The following is a 14,940-nucleotide window of genomic DNA, read 5'->3' as shown; positions in this document are numbered from 1 at the left end:
CCATATATTGATGATGATTGTTTTATGAAAACAGGCCTTCACTTTATTCATGTCAATGCAAGATCACTTCTTCCTAAATTGGCAGAGATTAGGATTCTAGCTAACAAAATTAGGGCGGCAGTTATAACCATCTCTGAATCTTGGTTGGATGATACGGTGACTGACGACGAGGTCAAAATAGATGGTTACAATATAAAACGCTTAGATAGGAACAGAAAGGGTGGTGGAGTATGTGCCTACATTAGAAATGACTTAGCTTACAACCCAAGACCTGATTTAAATAACAATAAACTGGAGATTCTATGGTTTGAAGTGCTGCTTCCTAAGACCAAACCCATCTTAGTAGGAACTAGTTACCGCCCTCCTACCCAGGACCAGTTCTTAGAAGACTTTTCCAGAGTCTTGTCCGGAGTTGAAAACAATTGCGAGACAATAATACTGGGCGACTTCAATATCTGTTTTCAGCAGCAAAATAACGGGCTATGCAAAAGGTATAAGCAAATTCTAGGATTAAATAGTTACACTCAACTAATTAATACTCCAACCCGGATCACACAGTTCTCAGCCACCCTAATTGACCACATACTTTGTAACCGCTCTGAGAACATTAGTCAGTCAGGCGTCATTACCACAGGTCTTAGTGATCATTTCATCATTTACTGCACCAGGAAAATCACTAGGGATAGGATAGGCCTACACAGGACAATAAAAATGAGGTCAACTAGAAACTACAGTAAAGAAACACTGGTAAATAGGCTACACAATTGTGACTGGACAGAGATAACAAGTTGCACGGACGTAAACGATGCCTGGGAAAAATTCAAAACAATGTTCACTACCATCCTTGATAATATTGCACCAGTTAAAGAGGTTAGGATTAAACGAAGAACTGAACCCTGGATGACTACTGAGATATTAGATAATATGAAATTCAGAGACCAGCTGCTAAAAAGATTTAAAGCAAACAGACAGGATATTGCAGCACTAAATGAATTCCAAAGGGTGAGGAACAGAGTACAGAGACTTATAAAAGGAGCAAAGGCAAAGCACTACTGCTCAAAAATTGAAGAGTATAAGCATAACCCCAGAAAGCTCTGGCAACAACTAAAACAGTTGGGGTATAGCCATAAGCCAGTAGATAGGTCTAACATAGTACTCACTATCGATAATGAGGTATGCCATGAAACATCTAAGGTGGCAAATTGCTTTAATTCATACTACACATCTGTTGCATCAACACTAGTAAGTAAACTACCAGCTGCATCAAATACCTTTAACACAGACTCTGATAAGTTTCAAACATACTATACCAATAAAGGGGTAACCCCAAACAGTTGTCAACTAGTAAGTGTATCTCATGACTTTATTCAAAAAGAACTAAGCAGGTTAAACCCAACTAAGAGCACAGGCCCTGATAACATCCCGTCTAAGTTCCTAAAAGATGGTGCCTCTGAACTGTCAATCCCTATTGCTCACATAATAAATCTATCAATCACCACTAATACCGTACCGGAGGGGTTCAAGGAGGCCAGAGTTACTCCTATCTTCAAGAAAAATAGTAGGTCTGATGTAAGCAACTATAGGCCTGTTAGTATACTCAGTATAATATCTAAAATTCTAGAGAGGGCGGTGTATTCTCAAGTAGTTAAGTACCTTAATGACAACAACATTCTCCATAGCTATCAATCGGGCTTTAGAAGATCCTACTCAACCGACACCTCCCTTATTAATCTGATGGATTACCTGAGAACTGAAATGTCAAAGGGGAACCTCATAGGTATGGTAACCTTAGACCTGCAAAAGGCCTTCGATACTGTCAACCACAATATATTATGTAATAAACTTCAAGCTATCGGTATAGGTTCTGTAGACTGGTTTAAGTCCTACCTTAGCAACAGGAGACAAATAGTCAAAATCAACAAAACAGAATCAGAACCCCTGCCGATAACATGTGGAGTTCCCCAAGGTAGTATTCTGGGTCCCTTATTATTCTTATGTTATGTCAATGATATGCCTATCAGTGTCAAGTGCAAACTCCTACTGTATGCAGATGACAGTGCTCTGTTAGTGTCAGGTAAAGACCCACAAGATATTGCTAATGTTTTAACACTGGAACTGGAGTCCTGCAGCAAATGGTTAGTAGACAACAAACTATCATTACACCTAGGGAAAACTGAAGCCATTCTCTTTGGCACGAAACATAAACTAAGAAGGGTAAATAACTTTAATGTTCAATGTAATGGGGAGCCCATCACTTTGGTTTCATCAGTAAAATATTTGGGAATTCCCTTTGACCCATGCATGTCAGGAGAATTGATAGGGAACAGTGTAGTAAAGAAAGCGAATGCCAGACTGAAGTTCCTGTATAGACAAGCACAGTGTCTACCTACTGAGGCTCGCAGGACCCTATGTCTAGCCCTTATACAATGCCATATGGATTACGCTTGCTCTTCATGGTACTCTGCCTTGACAAAAAAACTGAAAGATAGACTGCAAATCACCCAGAACAAAATCGTAAGATTCATCCTGGGGCTGGGACCAAGAGAACATGTAGGCCAGGATGAATTACAGCAGTTGGATATGCTGAATGTTGAAGACAGAGTAAAACAACTGAAGCTAAATCATGTTTATAAAATTGCTCACAAACAGTGTCCAGAATATCTTGCTGTCAATTTTGTCAAGGTTGGGAACCAAAGCAATCATAGTACTAGGGGGAGAGAGCACAACTTTGTAGTACCCACAGTCATTGGCCAGGCTTCAAACACCTTTTATTGTACAGCAATAAAGGAATGGAACAGACTACCCGCACATGTCAAAGCCAGTCATAGCATGAACCAGTTCAAGAAGAGTGCCAAAAGGTGTCTGATGAATGTAGCTACAGAAAGGGAGGGGAATGATTTTCTATTTTTTAGCTAACATACGTGTAAATTTTACCTTATTCCTAGTAATGACCCTCGTATTGTAGATAGTCTTAATGACCCTCGTGTAGTAGATAGTCTTTTTAGTATGATAATAAGATGTTATCTTCATTGTAGAATAATAAGAAAATATTATAACCTTTATATTATAATAATAAGGTAAAAGGACCCCAATGGAAATAAGTCACTCTGTCTGACTTTTTTGGGTTATCCTAGGTTCTCTACACATATGCTGCTATGTATGATAATTCTATGTAACTGTATTTGTGTATACCTGAATAAACTTACTTACTTACTTACTTACTTACTTAGTTAGTTATGTCTTATCCAGTCATGTTTCTCAGTTAGTTATGTCTCTCAGTCAACCAATTATCTTTCTCAGTCAGTTATGTCTCTCAGTCAACCAGTCATGTTTCTCAGTCAGTTATGTCTCTCAGTCAACCAGTCATGTTTCTCAGTTATGTCTCTCAGTCAACCAGTCATGTTTCTCAGTCAGTTATGTCTCTCAGTCAACCAGTCATGTTTCTCAGTTAGTTATGTCTCTCAGTCAACCAGTCATGTTTCTCAGTTATGTCTCTCAGTCAACCAGTCATGTTTCTCAGTTAGTTATGTCTCTCAGTCAACCAGTCATGTTTCTCAGTCAATTATGTCTCTCAGTCAACCAGTCATGTTTCTCAGTTAGTTATGTCTCTCAGTCAACCAATTATGTTTCTCAGTCAGCTATGTCTCTCAGTCAACCAGTCATGTTTCTCAGTCAGTTATGTCTCTCAGTCAACCAGTCATGTTTCTCAGTTATGTCTCTCAGTCAACCAGTCATGTTTCTCAGTCAGTTATGTCTCTCAGTCAACCAGTCATGTTTCTCAGTTAGATATGTCTCTCAGTCAACCAGTCATGTTTCTCAGTTATGTCTCTCAGTCAACCAGTCATGTTTCTCAGTTAGTTATGTCTCTCAGTCAACCAGTCATGTTTCTCAGTTAGTTATGTCTCTCAGTCAACCAGTCATGTTTCTCAGCTATGTCTCTCAGTCAACCAGTTATGTTTCTCAGTTATGTCTCTCAGTCAACCAGTCATGTTTCTCAGTTATGTCTCTCAGTCAACCAGTCATGTTTCTCAGTTATGTCTCTCAGTCAACCAGTCATGTTTCTCAGTTATGTCTCTCAGTCAACCAGTCATGTTTCTCAGTTATGTCTCTCAGTCAACCAGTCATGTTTCTCAGTTATGTCTCAGTCAACCAGTCATGTTTCTCAGTTATGTCTCTCAGTCAACCAGTCATGTTTCTCAGTTATGTCTCTCAGTCAACCAGTCATGTTTCTCAGTTATGTCTCTCAGTCAACCAGTCATGTTTCTCAGTTATGTCTCTCAGTCAACCAGTCATGTTTCTCAGTTATGTCTCTCAGTCAACTAGTCATGTTTCTCAGTTGTGTCTCTCAGTCAACTAGTCATGTTTCTCAGTTATGTCTCTCAGTCAACTAGTCATGTTTCTCAGTCAGTTATGTCTCTCAGTCAACCAGTCATGTTTCTCAGTTAGTTATGTCTCTCAGTCAACCAGTCATGTTTCTCAGTCAGTTATGTCTCTCAGTCAACCAGTCATGTTTCTCAGTTAGTTATGTCTCTCAGTCAACCAGTCAAGTTTCTCAGTTATGTCTCTCAGTCAACCAGTCATGTTTCTCAGTTATGTCTCTCAGTCAACCAGTCATGTTTCTCAGTTAGTTATGTCTCTCAGTCAACCAATTATGTTTCTCAGTCAGTTATGTCTCTCAGTCAACCAGTCATGTTTCTCAGTCAGTTATGTCTCTCAGTCAACCAGTCATGTTTCTCAGTTATGTCTCTCAGTCAACCAGTCATGTTTCGCAGTCAGTTATGTCTCTCAGTCAACCAGTCATGTTTCTCAGTTATGTCTCTCAGTCAACCAGTCATGTTTCTCAGTTATGTCTCTCAGTCAACCAGTCATGTTTCTCAGTTATGTCTCTCAGTCAACCAGTCATGTTTCTCAGTTATGTCTCTCAGTCAACCAGTCATGTTTCTCAGTTAGTTATGTCTCTCAGTCAACCAGTCATGTTTCTCAGTCAATTATGTCTCTCAGTCAACCAGTCATGTTTCTCAGTTAGTTATGTCTCTCAGTCAACCAATTATGTTTCTCAGTCAGTTATGTCTCTCAGCCAACCAGTCATGTTTCTCAGTCAGTTATGTCTCTCAGTCAACCAGTCATGTTTCTCAGTTATGTCTCTCAGTCAACCAGTCATGTTTCTCAGTCAGTTATGTCTCTCAGTCAACCAGTCATGTTTCTCAGTTAGTTATGTCTCTCAGTCAACCAGTCATGTTTCTCAGTTATGTCTCTCAGTCAACCAGTCATGTTTCTCAGTTAGGAATGTCTCTCAGTCAACCAGTCATGTTTCTCAGTTAGTTATGTCTCTCAGTCAACCAGTCATGTTTCTCAGTTATGTCTCTCAGTCAACCAGTCATGTTTCTCAGTTATGTCTCTCAGTCAACCAGTCATGTTTCTCAGTTATGTCTCTCAGTCAACTAGTCATGTTTCTCAGTTGTGTCTCTCAGTCAACTAGTCATGTTTCTCAGTTGTGTCTCTCAGTCAACCAGTCATGTTTCTCAGTTATGTTTCTCAGTCAACCAGTCATGTTTCTCAGTTATGTCTCTCAGTCAACCAGTCATGTTTCTCAGTTATGTCTCTCAGTCAACCAGTCATGTTTCTCAGTTATGTCTCTCAGTCAACCAGTCATGTTTCTCAGTTATGTCTCTCAGTCAACCAGTCATGTTTCTCAGTTATGTCTCTCAGTCAACTAGTCATGTTTCTCAGTTGTGTCTCTCAGTCAACTAGTCATGTTTCTCAGTTATGTCTCTCAGTCAACTAGTCATGTTTCTCAGTTATGTCTCTCAGTCAACCAGTCAAGTTTCTCAGTTATGTCTCTCAGTCAACCAGTCATGTTTCTCAGTTATGTCTCTCAGTCAACCAGTCATGTTTCTCAGTTATGTCTCTCAGTCAACCAGTCATGTTTCTCAGTTATGTCTCTCAGTCAACCAGTCATGTTTCTCAGTTATGTCTCTCAGTCAACCAGTCATGTTTCTCAGTTATGTATCTCAGTCAACCAGTCATGTTTCTCAGTTATGTTTCTCAGTCAACCAGTCATGTTTCTCAGTTATGTCTCTCAGTCAACTAGTCATGTTTCTCAGTTATGTTTCTCAGTCAACCAGTCATGTTTCTCCGTTATGTCCTCTCAGTCAACCAGTCATGTTTCTCAGTTATGTCCTCTCAGTCAACCAGTCATGTTTCTCAGTTATGTCCTCTCAGTCAACCAGTCATGTTTCTCAGTTATGTCCTCTCAGTCAACCAGTCATTTTTCTCAGTTGTCTCTCAGCCAATTAGTCAAGTTTCTCAGTCAGTTATGTCTGTCAGTCAACGATTTATATTTTTCAGTTATGTCTCTTAGTCACCTAGTCATGTTTCTCAGTCACATTTCTCAGCCGGACATACAACTTTGTAAACATCGCCCAAGTGAGTAGAAACCATTTTCTAGCAATCCTCTGTGTTTTCCAGTTTACTTAATCTCTATTACTACAAGTACATATACAAGGTGTACAGTACTAGCTGACATCAATGACATACTAATATACAGAAAGCCGCTTGTTATGCTGAGAATTTCGGACAAATTAGGTCTGTTTTGTCCCAGGATGCGACCCACACCAGTCGACTAACATCCAGGTACCTATTTTACTGATGGGTGAACATAGACAGCAGGTGACTAAGTAAACTCGCGCTAGGTTAATAGATACCGACAACTACTCGGTGCAATTCGGCCATAATCTTACAGTTTTCAAGACGTACAACCTTTGTTACAGCGTGAAATAAGCTGTCATTTCTTGTGGGAGTTATTTTATTTGGAGATATAAAGAAAATGAGCACATTTAGTTAGCTAGAGTGATACGTGTGTTGAGGCTGGGTAAGGTAACTTTAAATGATATGTAACCTGACCTACCTGGATGGTGTTCCGGAGGCCAACGCCCCCGTGGCCCAGTCCATGACCAAGCCTCACAGTGGATCAGAGCCTAATCAAGTAGGATGTTACTGCTGGCCGCACGTAGTTCAACGTAAGAACCACAGCCCGGTTGATCCGGCACTGACTTTAGGTAACTGTCCAGCTCCCTCTTGAAGACAACCAGGGGTCTATTGATAATTCCCCTTAACCACCAAACCTAACCCCAAATACAAAAAGTTGTAAAGAAAATACGAATTCATTCCGCGATGTACACAGGTTGTTTGTGTAAGTGGTCTGTAATGGTCGAGTTCTACCGAATAGTTGTCGGTAACTCTAGCCAAATCTTGCAGCACGACGCTTGTAAAGTTTTTTTTTTTTTAGTTTTGGTGGGTGTTGGGGGAAAACTGGATACATCCACAGTGTGCTGCCGCACTATTCCACGTGATAGTGACGGAGTTGTAGAAAATGCTGGACCTGTTTCACTGTTACATTTCAACACACAGACCCTGTTACTTACCAGTGCTGTAATCTGTCAGCTTGCGCTGGGAGACTTCAGAAGTGTCAGCCTGAGCTGGGAGACTTCAGTAGTGTCAGCCTGAGCTGGGAGACTTCAGTAGTGTCAGCCTGAGCTGGGAGACTTCAGTAGTGTCAGCCTGAGCTGGGAGACTTCAGTAGTGTCAGCCTGAGCTGGGAGACTTCAGTAGTGTCAGCCTGAGCTGGGAGACTTCAGTAGTGTCAGCTTGCGCTGGAAGACTTCAGAAGTGTCAGCCTGAGCTGGGAGACTTCAGTATTGTCAGCCTGAGCTGGGAGACTTCAGTAGTGTCAGCCTGAGCTGGGAGACTTCTGAAGTGTCAGCCTGAGCTGGGAGACTTCAGTAGTGTCAGCCTGAGCTGGGAGACTTCAGTAGTGTCAGCCTGAGCTGGGAAACTTCAGTAGTGTCAGCTTGCGCTGGGAGACTTCAGAAGTGTCAGCCTGAGCTGGGAGACTTCAGTAGTGTCAGCCTGAGCTGGGAGACTTCAGTAGTGTCAGCTTGCGCTGGGAGACTTCAGAAGTGTCAGCCTGAGCTGGGAGACTTCAGTAGTGTCAGCCTGAGCTGGGAGACTTCAGTAGTGTCAGCTTGAGCTGGGAGACTTCAGAAGTGTCAGCCTGAGCTGGGAGACTTCAGTAGTGTCAGCCTGAGCTGGGAGACTTCAGTAGTGTCAGTCTGAGTTGGGAGACTTCTGTAGTGTCAGTCTGAGCTGGGAGACTTCAGTAGTGTCAGCCTGAACTGGGAGACTTCAGTAGTGTCAGCCTGAACTGGGAGACTTCAGTAGTGTCAGCCTGAGGCGGGAAACTTCAATACAGCTATGAGGACATCGTCAAGTATAAAGAAGTCACAACACAGTGACTGTGTGACTTTGTAAATGGTCCAAGTCGGACCGAAACGTCTTCGTAAGCTTCTCTCTTTTATGTGCGGGTTATTTGTGTATAGTGTCAGTCTGAGCTGGGAGACTTCAGTAGTGTCAGTCTGAGCTGGGAGACTTCAGTAGTGTCAGTCAGAGCTGGGAGACTTCAGTAGTGTCAGTCAGAGCTGGGAGACTTCAGTAGTGTCAGTCAGAGCTGGGAGACTTCAGTAGTGTCAGTCAGAGCTGGGAGACTTCAGTAGTGTCAGTCAGAGCTGGGAGACTTCAGTAGTGTCAGTCTGAGCTGGGAGACTTCAGTAGTGTCAGTCTGAGCTGGGAGACTTCAGTAGTGTCAGTCTGAGCTGGGAGACTTCAGTAGTGTCAGCCTGAGCTGGGAGACTTCAGTAGTGTCAGTCTGAGCTGGGAGACTTCAGTAGTGTCAGTCTGAGCTGGGAGACTTCAGTAGTGTCAGTCTGAGCTGGGAGACTTCAGTAGTGTTACCTGGAGTCTACCTGGAGGTTATTCTGGGGATCAACGCCCCCGCGGTATGGCCAACGACCAGGCCTCCCGGTGGATCAGGGCCTGATCAACCAGGCTGTTACTGCTGGCCGCACGCAGTCCAACGTACGAACCACAGCCCGGCTGATCCGGCACTGACTTTAGGTATCTGTCCAGCTCTCTCTTGAAGGCAGCCAGGGGTTTATTGGTAATTCCCCTTATGCTTGGTGGGAGGCTGTTGAACAGTCTTGGGCCCCGGACACTTATGGTGTTTTCTCTTAGTGTACCAATGGCGCCCCTACTTTTAATTGGGGGTATTTTGCATCGCCTGCCCAGTCTTTTACTTTCGTAGGGAGTGATTTCTGTGTGCAGATTCGGGACCATTCCTTCCAGGATTTTCCAAGTGTAGATTATGATATATCTCTCTCTCCTGCGTTCCAACGAGTACAAGTCAAGTGCTTCCAAGCGTTCCCAGTAGTTAAGGTGCTTGACAGAACTTATACGTGCAGTAAAGGATCTCTGTACACTCTCTAGATCTGCAATTTCACCTGCTTTGAATGGAGATGTTAATGTACAGCAGTATTCCAGCCTAGAGAGAACAAGTGATTTGAAAAGGATCATCATTGGCTTGGCATCTCTCGTTTTGAACGTTCTCATTATCCATCCTATCATTTTCTTTGCACTTGTGATCGTGGCACTGTTGTGATCCTTGAAAGTGAGATCCTCAGACATTACTACTCCCAGGTCCCTTACATTATTTTTCCGCTCTATTGTATGGCCAGAGTTTGTAGTATACTCTGTTCTAGTTATTATCTCCTCCAGTTTTCCATAACGGAGTAGTTGGAATTTGTCCTCATTGAACATCATATTGTTTACCGTTGCCCACTGGAAAACTTTGTTTATATCTTCTTGGAGGTTAACCGCGTCCTCAGCAGATGACAGCCTCATGCAGATCCTAGTATCATCCGCAAAGGATGATACGGTGCTGTGGGTTACATCTCTGTCTATGTCTGATATGAGGATGAGGAACAGGATGGGGGCGAGTACTGTGCCTTGTGGAACAGAGCTCTTCACTATGGCAGCCTCCGATTTAACTCTGTTGACCACTACTCTTTGTGTTCGATTGGTTAGGAAGTTGAAGATCCATCTCCCCACTTTGCCAGTTATTCCTTTAGCACGTATTTTGTGCGCTATTACGCCATGATCGCACTTGTCAAACGCTTTTGCAAAGTCTGTATATTACATCTGCATTCTGTTTTTCTTCCATTTGCAATCCTGCTTCTTAGCACTCTTTCAAAGATTTTTATGATGTGGGACGTCAGAGCTATTGGTCTATAGTTCTTAGCTAATGCTTTGCTGCCACCTTTATGGAGTGGGGCTATATCCGTTGTTTTAAGTGACTGTGGAATTTCACCCATGTCCAAGCTCTTCCTCCATAGTAACTTAAGTTCGATAGTTTCCACTTCCCTGGTCAGCACCTCCTTTCGTGTATCAGATATTCTAGCACTCATGAGGAGCTCAGTGACTCTTCGTCGTCTTCTGTAGAGGGAGCATCTTTCTCTCTCCAGTTTACTCCTGCTCTTCCTCTTTCTTAGGGAAATATGCCTAGAACATGCTTCAGCTGCCAGGAAGTTTATCCTTTCAAGGCACTGGCTTGGATCCATGTCATTTAAGATATCTTCCCAACATGTTTCGTTTAGGACATATAGAAATTATACATATTAAGTGCTCTCGACATATTTAAAACTACGTAATATGCCTAAGAATACACACTGGCTTGTACACCTAGCAACACTTACTGTATGTAGGCTGACCCATGATATGCTAGGGGCGCCATTAGTACACTAAGAGAAAATACAGTAAGTGTCCGGGGCCCAAGGCTGTTCAACAGCCTCCCAAAAACCGTAAAGGGAATTATCAATAGACTCCTGGTTGTCCTCCAGAGGGAGCTGGACAGTGCCGGATCAGCCGGGCTGTGGTTCGTACGTTGGTCTACGTGCGGCCAGCAGTAATAACCTACTTGATCAGGCCCTGGTCCACCGGGAAGCCTGGTCATGGACCTGGCCACGGGGGACTTTGATCCACGGAATACCTTCCAGGTAGACTCCAGGTAAGTAATGCTGAGCTTTCAACAGCCCTGATACTACAGAGCTCAGGCTTTTAATAGATACACTCACATTTATACAATGTATGATATATAATCATTCATGTCTTATGTAGTGTTACTGAACATTCATTTATCAGAGAGACCAGGTTGCTAGACGAGTATGATAAAAAATAAATTTGCGTCCTAATGTAAATTACACAGTTGCATTCACAGCAAGACAAGCAGCATGTACACATACACTCAGAAATATACAAATACATAATCACATACACACTGGGACTGGACAACATTTCTCGGTGGGTCCTTAGAGAGGGAGCAGAGACGCTGTGTGTGCCACTAACCACAATTTTCAACATATCCCTTTAAACTGGGCAACTACCTGCGGCATGGAAGACTGCAAATGTGGTCCCCATTTTTAAGAAAAGAGACAGAAACGAGGCACTAAACTACAGACCTGTGTCACTAACGTGTATAGTATACAAAGTCATGGAGAAGATTATCAGGAGGAGGGTGGTGGAACGCCTGGGATGGAACAAGAGTATAAACCAGTATAGACTAGTGCTATTTTTGATATATGTGAATGACATGATAGAAGGAATAGACTCTGAAGTGTCCCTATTCGCAGATGATGTGAAGTTGATGAGAAGAATTAAATCGGATGAGGATCAGGCAGGACTACAAAGAGACCTGGACAGACTGGACATGTGGTCCAGCAACTAGCTCCTCGAATTTAACCCTGCCAAATACAAAGGTATGAAAATCGGGGAAGGGCAAAGAAGACCGCAGACAGAGTATGGGCTAGGTGGCCAAAGACTGCAAACTGCACTTAAGAAAAAAGATCTTGGGGTGAGTATAATACCGAGCACATCTCCAGAAGCACACACCAACCAGATAACTGCTGCAGCGTATGGGCGCCTGGCAAACCTGAGAATAGCGTTCCGATACCTTAGTAAGGAATCGTTCAAGACTCTGCACACCGTGTACGTCAGGCCCATACTGGAGTATGCAGCATCAGTTTGGAACCCACACCTGGTCAAGTACGTCAATAAATTAGAGAAAGTGCAAAGATTTGCAACAAGGCTAGTTCCAGGGCTAAGGGTAATGTCCTACGATGAAAGGTTGAGGGAAATCGGACTGACGACCCTGGAGGACAGAAGGGTCAGGGGAGACATGATAACAACATACAAGATACTGCCGGGAATAGATAAGGTGGACAGAGACAGGATGCTCCAGAGAGGGGACACAGAAACAAGGGGTCACAATTGGAAGCTGAAGACTCAGACGAGTCACAGGGATGTTAGGAAGTATTTCTTCAGTCAAAGAGTCGTCAGGAAGTGGAATAGCCTAACAAGTGATGTAGTGGAGGCAGGAACCATACATAGTTTTAAGACGAGGTATGACAAAGCTCAGGAAGCAGAGAGAGGACCTAGTAGCGATCAGTGAAGAGGTGGGGCCAGGAGCTGAGTCTCGACCCCTGCAACCACAATTAGGTGAGTACACACACACACACACACACACACACACACACACACACACACACACACACACACACACACACATAACATAAAGGTGGTAAAAGATTGAAAAAACGAGATAACTTGTGGGTTTTCTAATACATTCATACCAGTGAGTGACAAGGTTGTGGAGGTAAACTCAGTAAAGTACATGAATTTGTATATAAATACGAGTAAGACACATTTATAACATTTGGGTATTTTTATTGTTGAAACGTTTCGCCTCCAGCGTAGGCTTCTTCACTCAAATAATGAGAAGAATAAAGTGGAAAGACAAAGATGATGTAATCATATCATCAACCTTAGCGTAAGTTTTTGAGGTCAATCCATCAGTCTGGAGAAGAGTTGAGAGCACCTGGAGCACTGTGAAGCATGAATATGGTGTCTTATATAGTGGTGAAGGTGAGGTGTGGTACATGCACCTGGAGCACTGTGAAGCATGAAGATGGTGTCTTATATAGTGGTGAAGGTGAGGTGTGGTACATGCACCTGGAGCACTGTGAAGCATGAAGATGGTGTCTTATATAGTGGTGAAGGTGAGGTGTGGTACATGCACCTGGAGCACTGTGAAGCATGAAGATGGTGTCTTATATAGTGGTGAAGGTGAGGTGTGGTACATGCACCTGGAGCACTGTGAAGCATGAAGATGGTGTCTTATATAGTGGTGAAGGTGAGGTGTGGTACATGCACCTGGAGCACTGTGAAGCATGAAGATGGTGTCTTATATAGTGGTGAAGGTGAGGTGTGGTACATGCACCTGGAGCACTGTGAAGCATGAAGATGGTGTCTTATATAGTGATGAAGGTGAGGTGTGGTACATGCACCTGGAGCACTGTGAAGCATGAAGATGGTGTCTTATATAGTGATGAAGGTGAGGTGTGGTACATGCACCTGGAGCACTGTGAAGCATGAAGATGGTGTCTTATATAGTGATGAAGGTGAGGTGTGGTACATGCACCTGGAGCACTGTGAAGCATGAAGATGGTGTCTTATATAGTGATGAAGGTGAGGTGTGGTACATGCACCTGGAGCACTGTGAAGCATGAAGATGGTGTCTTATATAGTGATGAAGGTGAGGTGTGGTACATGCACCTGGAGCACTGTGAAGCATGAAGATGGTGTCTTATATAGTGGTGAAGGTGAGGTGTGGTACATGCACCTGGAGCACTGTGAAGCATGAAGATGGTGTCTTATATAGTGATGAAGGTGAGGTGTGGTACATGCACCTGGAGCACTGTGAAGCATGAAGATGGAGTCTTATATAGTGATGAAGGTGAGGTGTGGTACATGCACCTGGAGCACTGTGAAGCATGAAGATGGAGTCTTATATAGTGATGAAGGTGAGGTGTGGTACATGCACCTGGAGCACTGTGAAGCATGAAGATGGTGTCTTATATAGTGATGAAGGTGAGGTGTGGTACATGCACCTGGAGCACTGTGAAGCATGAAGATGGAGTCTTATATAGTGATGAAGGTGAGGTGTGGTACATGCACCTGGAGCACTGTGAAGCATGAAGATGGAGTCTTATATAGTGATGAAGGTGAGGTGTGGTACATGCACCTGGAGCACTGTGAAGCATGAAGATGGAGTCTTATATAGTGATGAAGGTGAGGTGTGGTACATGCACCTGGAGCACTGTGAAGCATGAAGATGGAGTCTTATATAGTGATGAAGGTGAGGTGTGGTACATGCACCTGGAGCACTGTGAAGCATGAAGATGGAGTCTTATATAGTGATGAAGGTGAGGTGTGGTACATCTCGAAGACGTCGCAATAGGCGAGATCCACTAACATTCCAACAATTAAGATACCCAACTGTTGCTCCTGTGTGCTAATTCATTAATTTGTCGGTATAATATAGCATTCTCAGCATAAATATAAACACGCTCAGGTCCATGGCGTTAGGGAGAAGATGTACCACACGGGCTGATTCATGAGGTAAGGGAAAGGATGTACCACATGGGCTGATTCATGGAATTTAATGCTGGAAAACGTGGACAGGATAGGAGAATACAGCTTGAGTACACACAATAACACTTCCTATTTCCTTCATTCGGGAATCCTGAGAACTTTCTACTCACCGCTACCAGGAAGGCGAGCTGTCGCTTGGTCATCACTGTGAAAGAGAAAACAATTAGTTGTGATTTTGCAAATACTATAGTCAACTTATGTGATGTTGAGTTACGTGGGAGAGGTGTTAACATGGGTTTATTCTGCAGCTACCTGTTGTTTCGTCTCCCACCCCTTGATGAGTGACCCACAGGCTGAAGAACTCAATATACTGGTCCAGGAACGGACCGAACGTTGTGTAAAAGATTCCTCTCCAAATTGTGGACTGGTTGTAAATTGTTCCAGTAGCGGCATTGATACTAATACCCCATCCCCAACCTCCCCGTCCGTCCTCTCTTTCTATATTTCACTCTGCCTCATCAACCCTCTCTGTCTCCATGTCTCTCACTCTGCCTCATCAACCCTCTCTGTCCACATGTCTCTCGTCTCTGCCTCATCAACCCTCTTTGTCTCCATATCTCT

At 43.3% G+C, this 14,940-nt stretch overlaps 1 protein-coding gene across 1 annotated transcript in view; it reads right to left on the bottom strand.

The window, feature by feature from the left end:
• The window catches only part of LOC128685491 (venom phosphodiesterase 2), a gene marked incomplete at its 5' end in the record, with an annotated part of 92,719 nt that extends 78,195 nt beyond the window's left edge, over positions 1 to 14,524 (bottom strand). The window contains 1 exon segment of the mRNA XM_070080722.1: positions 14,490 to 14,524. Coding sequence (XP_069936823.1) covers positions 14,490 to 14,522 — 33 coding nt within the window.
• Positions 14,525 to 14,940: the final 416 nt, after the last annotated feature.

The sequence above is a fragment of the Cherax quadricarinatus genome, unplaced genomic scaffold (assembly GCF_038502225.1).
Source record: "Cherax quadricarinatus isolate ZL_2023a unplaced genomic scaffold, ASM3850222v1 Contig849, whole genome shotgun sequence".
NCBI classification, from domain to species: Eukaryota; Metazoa; Arthropoda; class Malacostraca; order Decapoda; family Parastacidae; genus Cherax; species Cherax quadricarinatus.
This window is presented reverse-complemented; position numbering and strand designations above follow the sequence as displayed.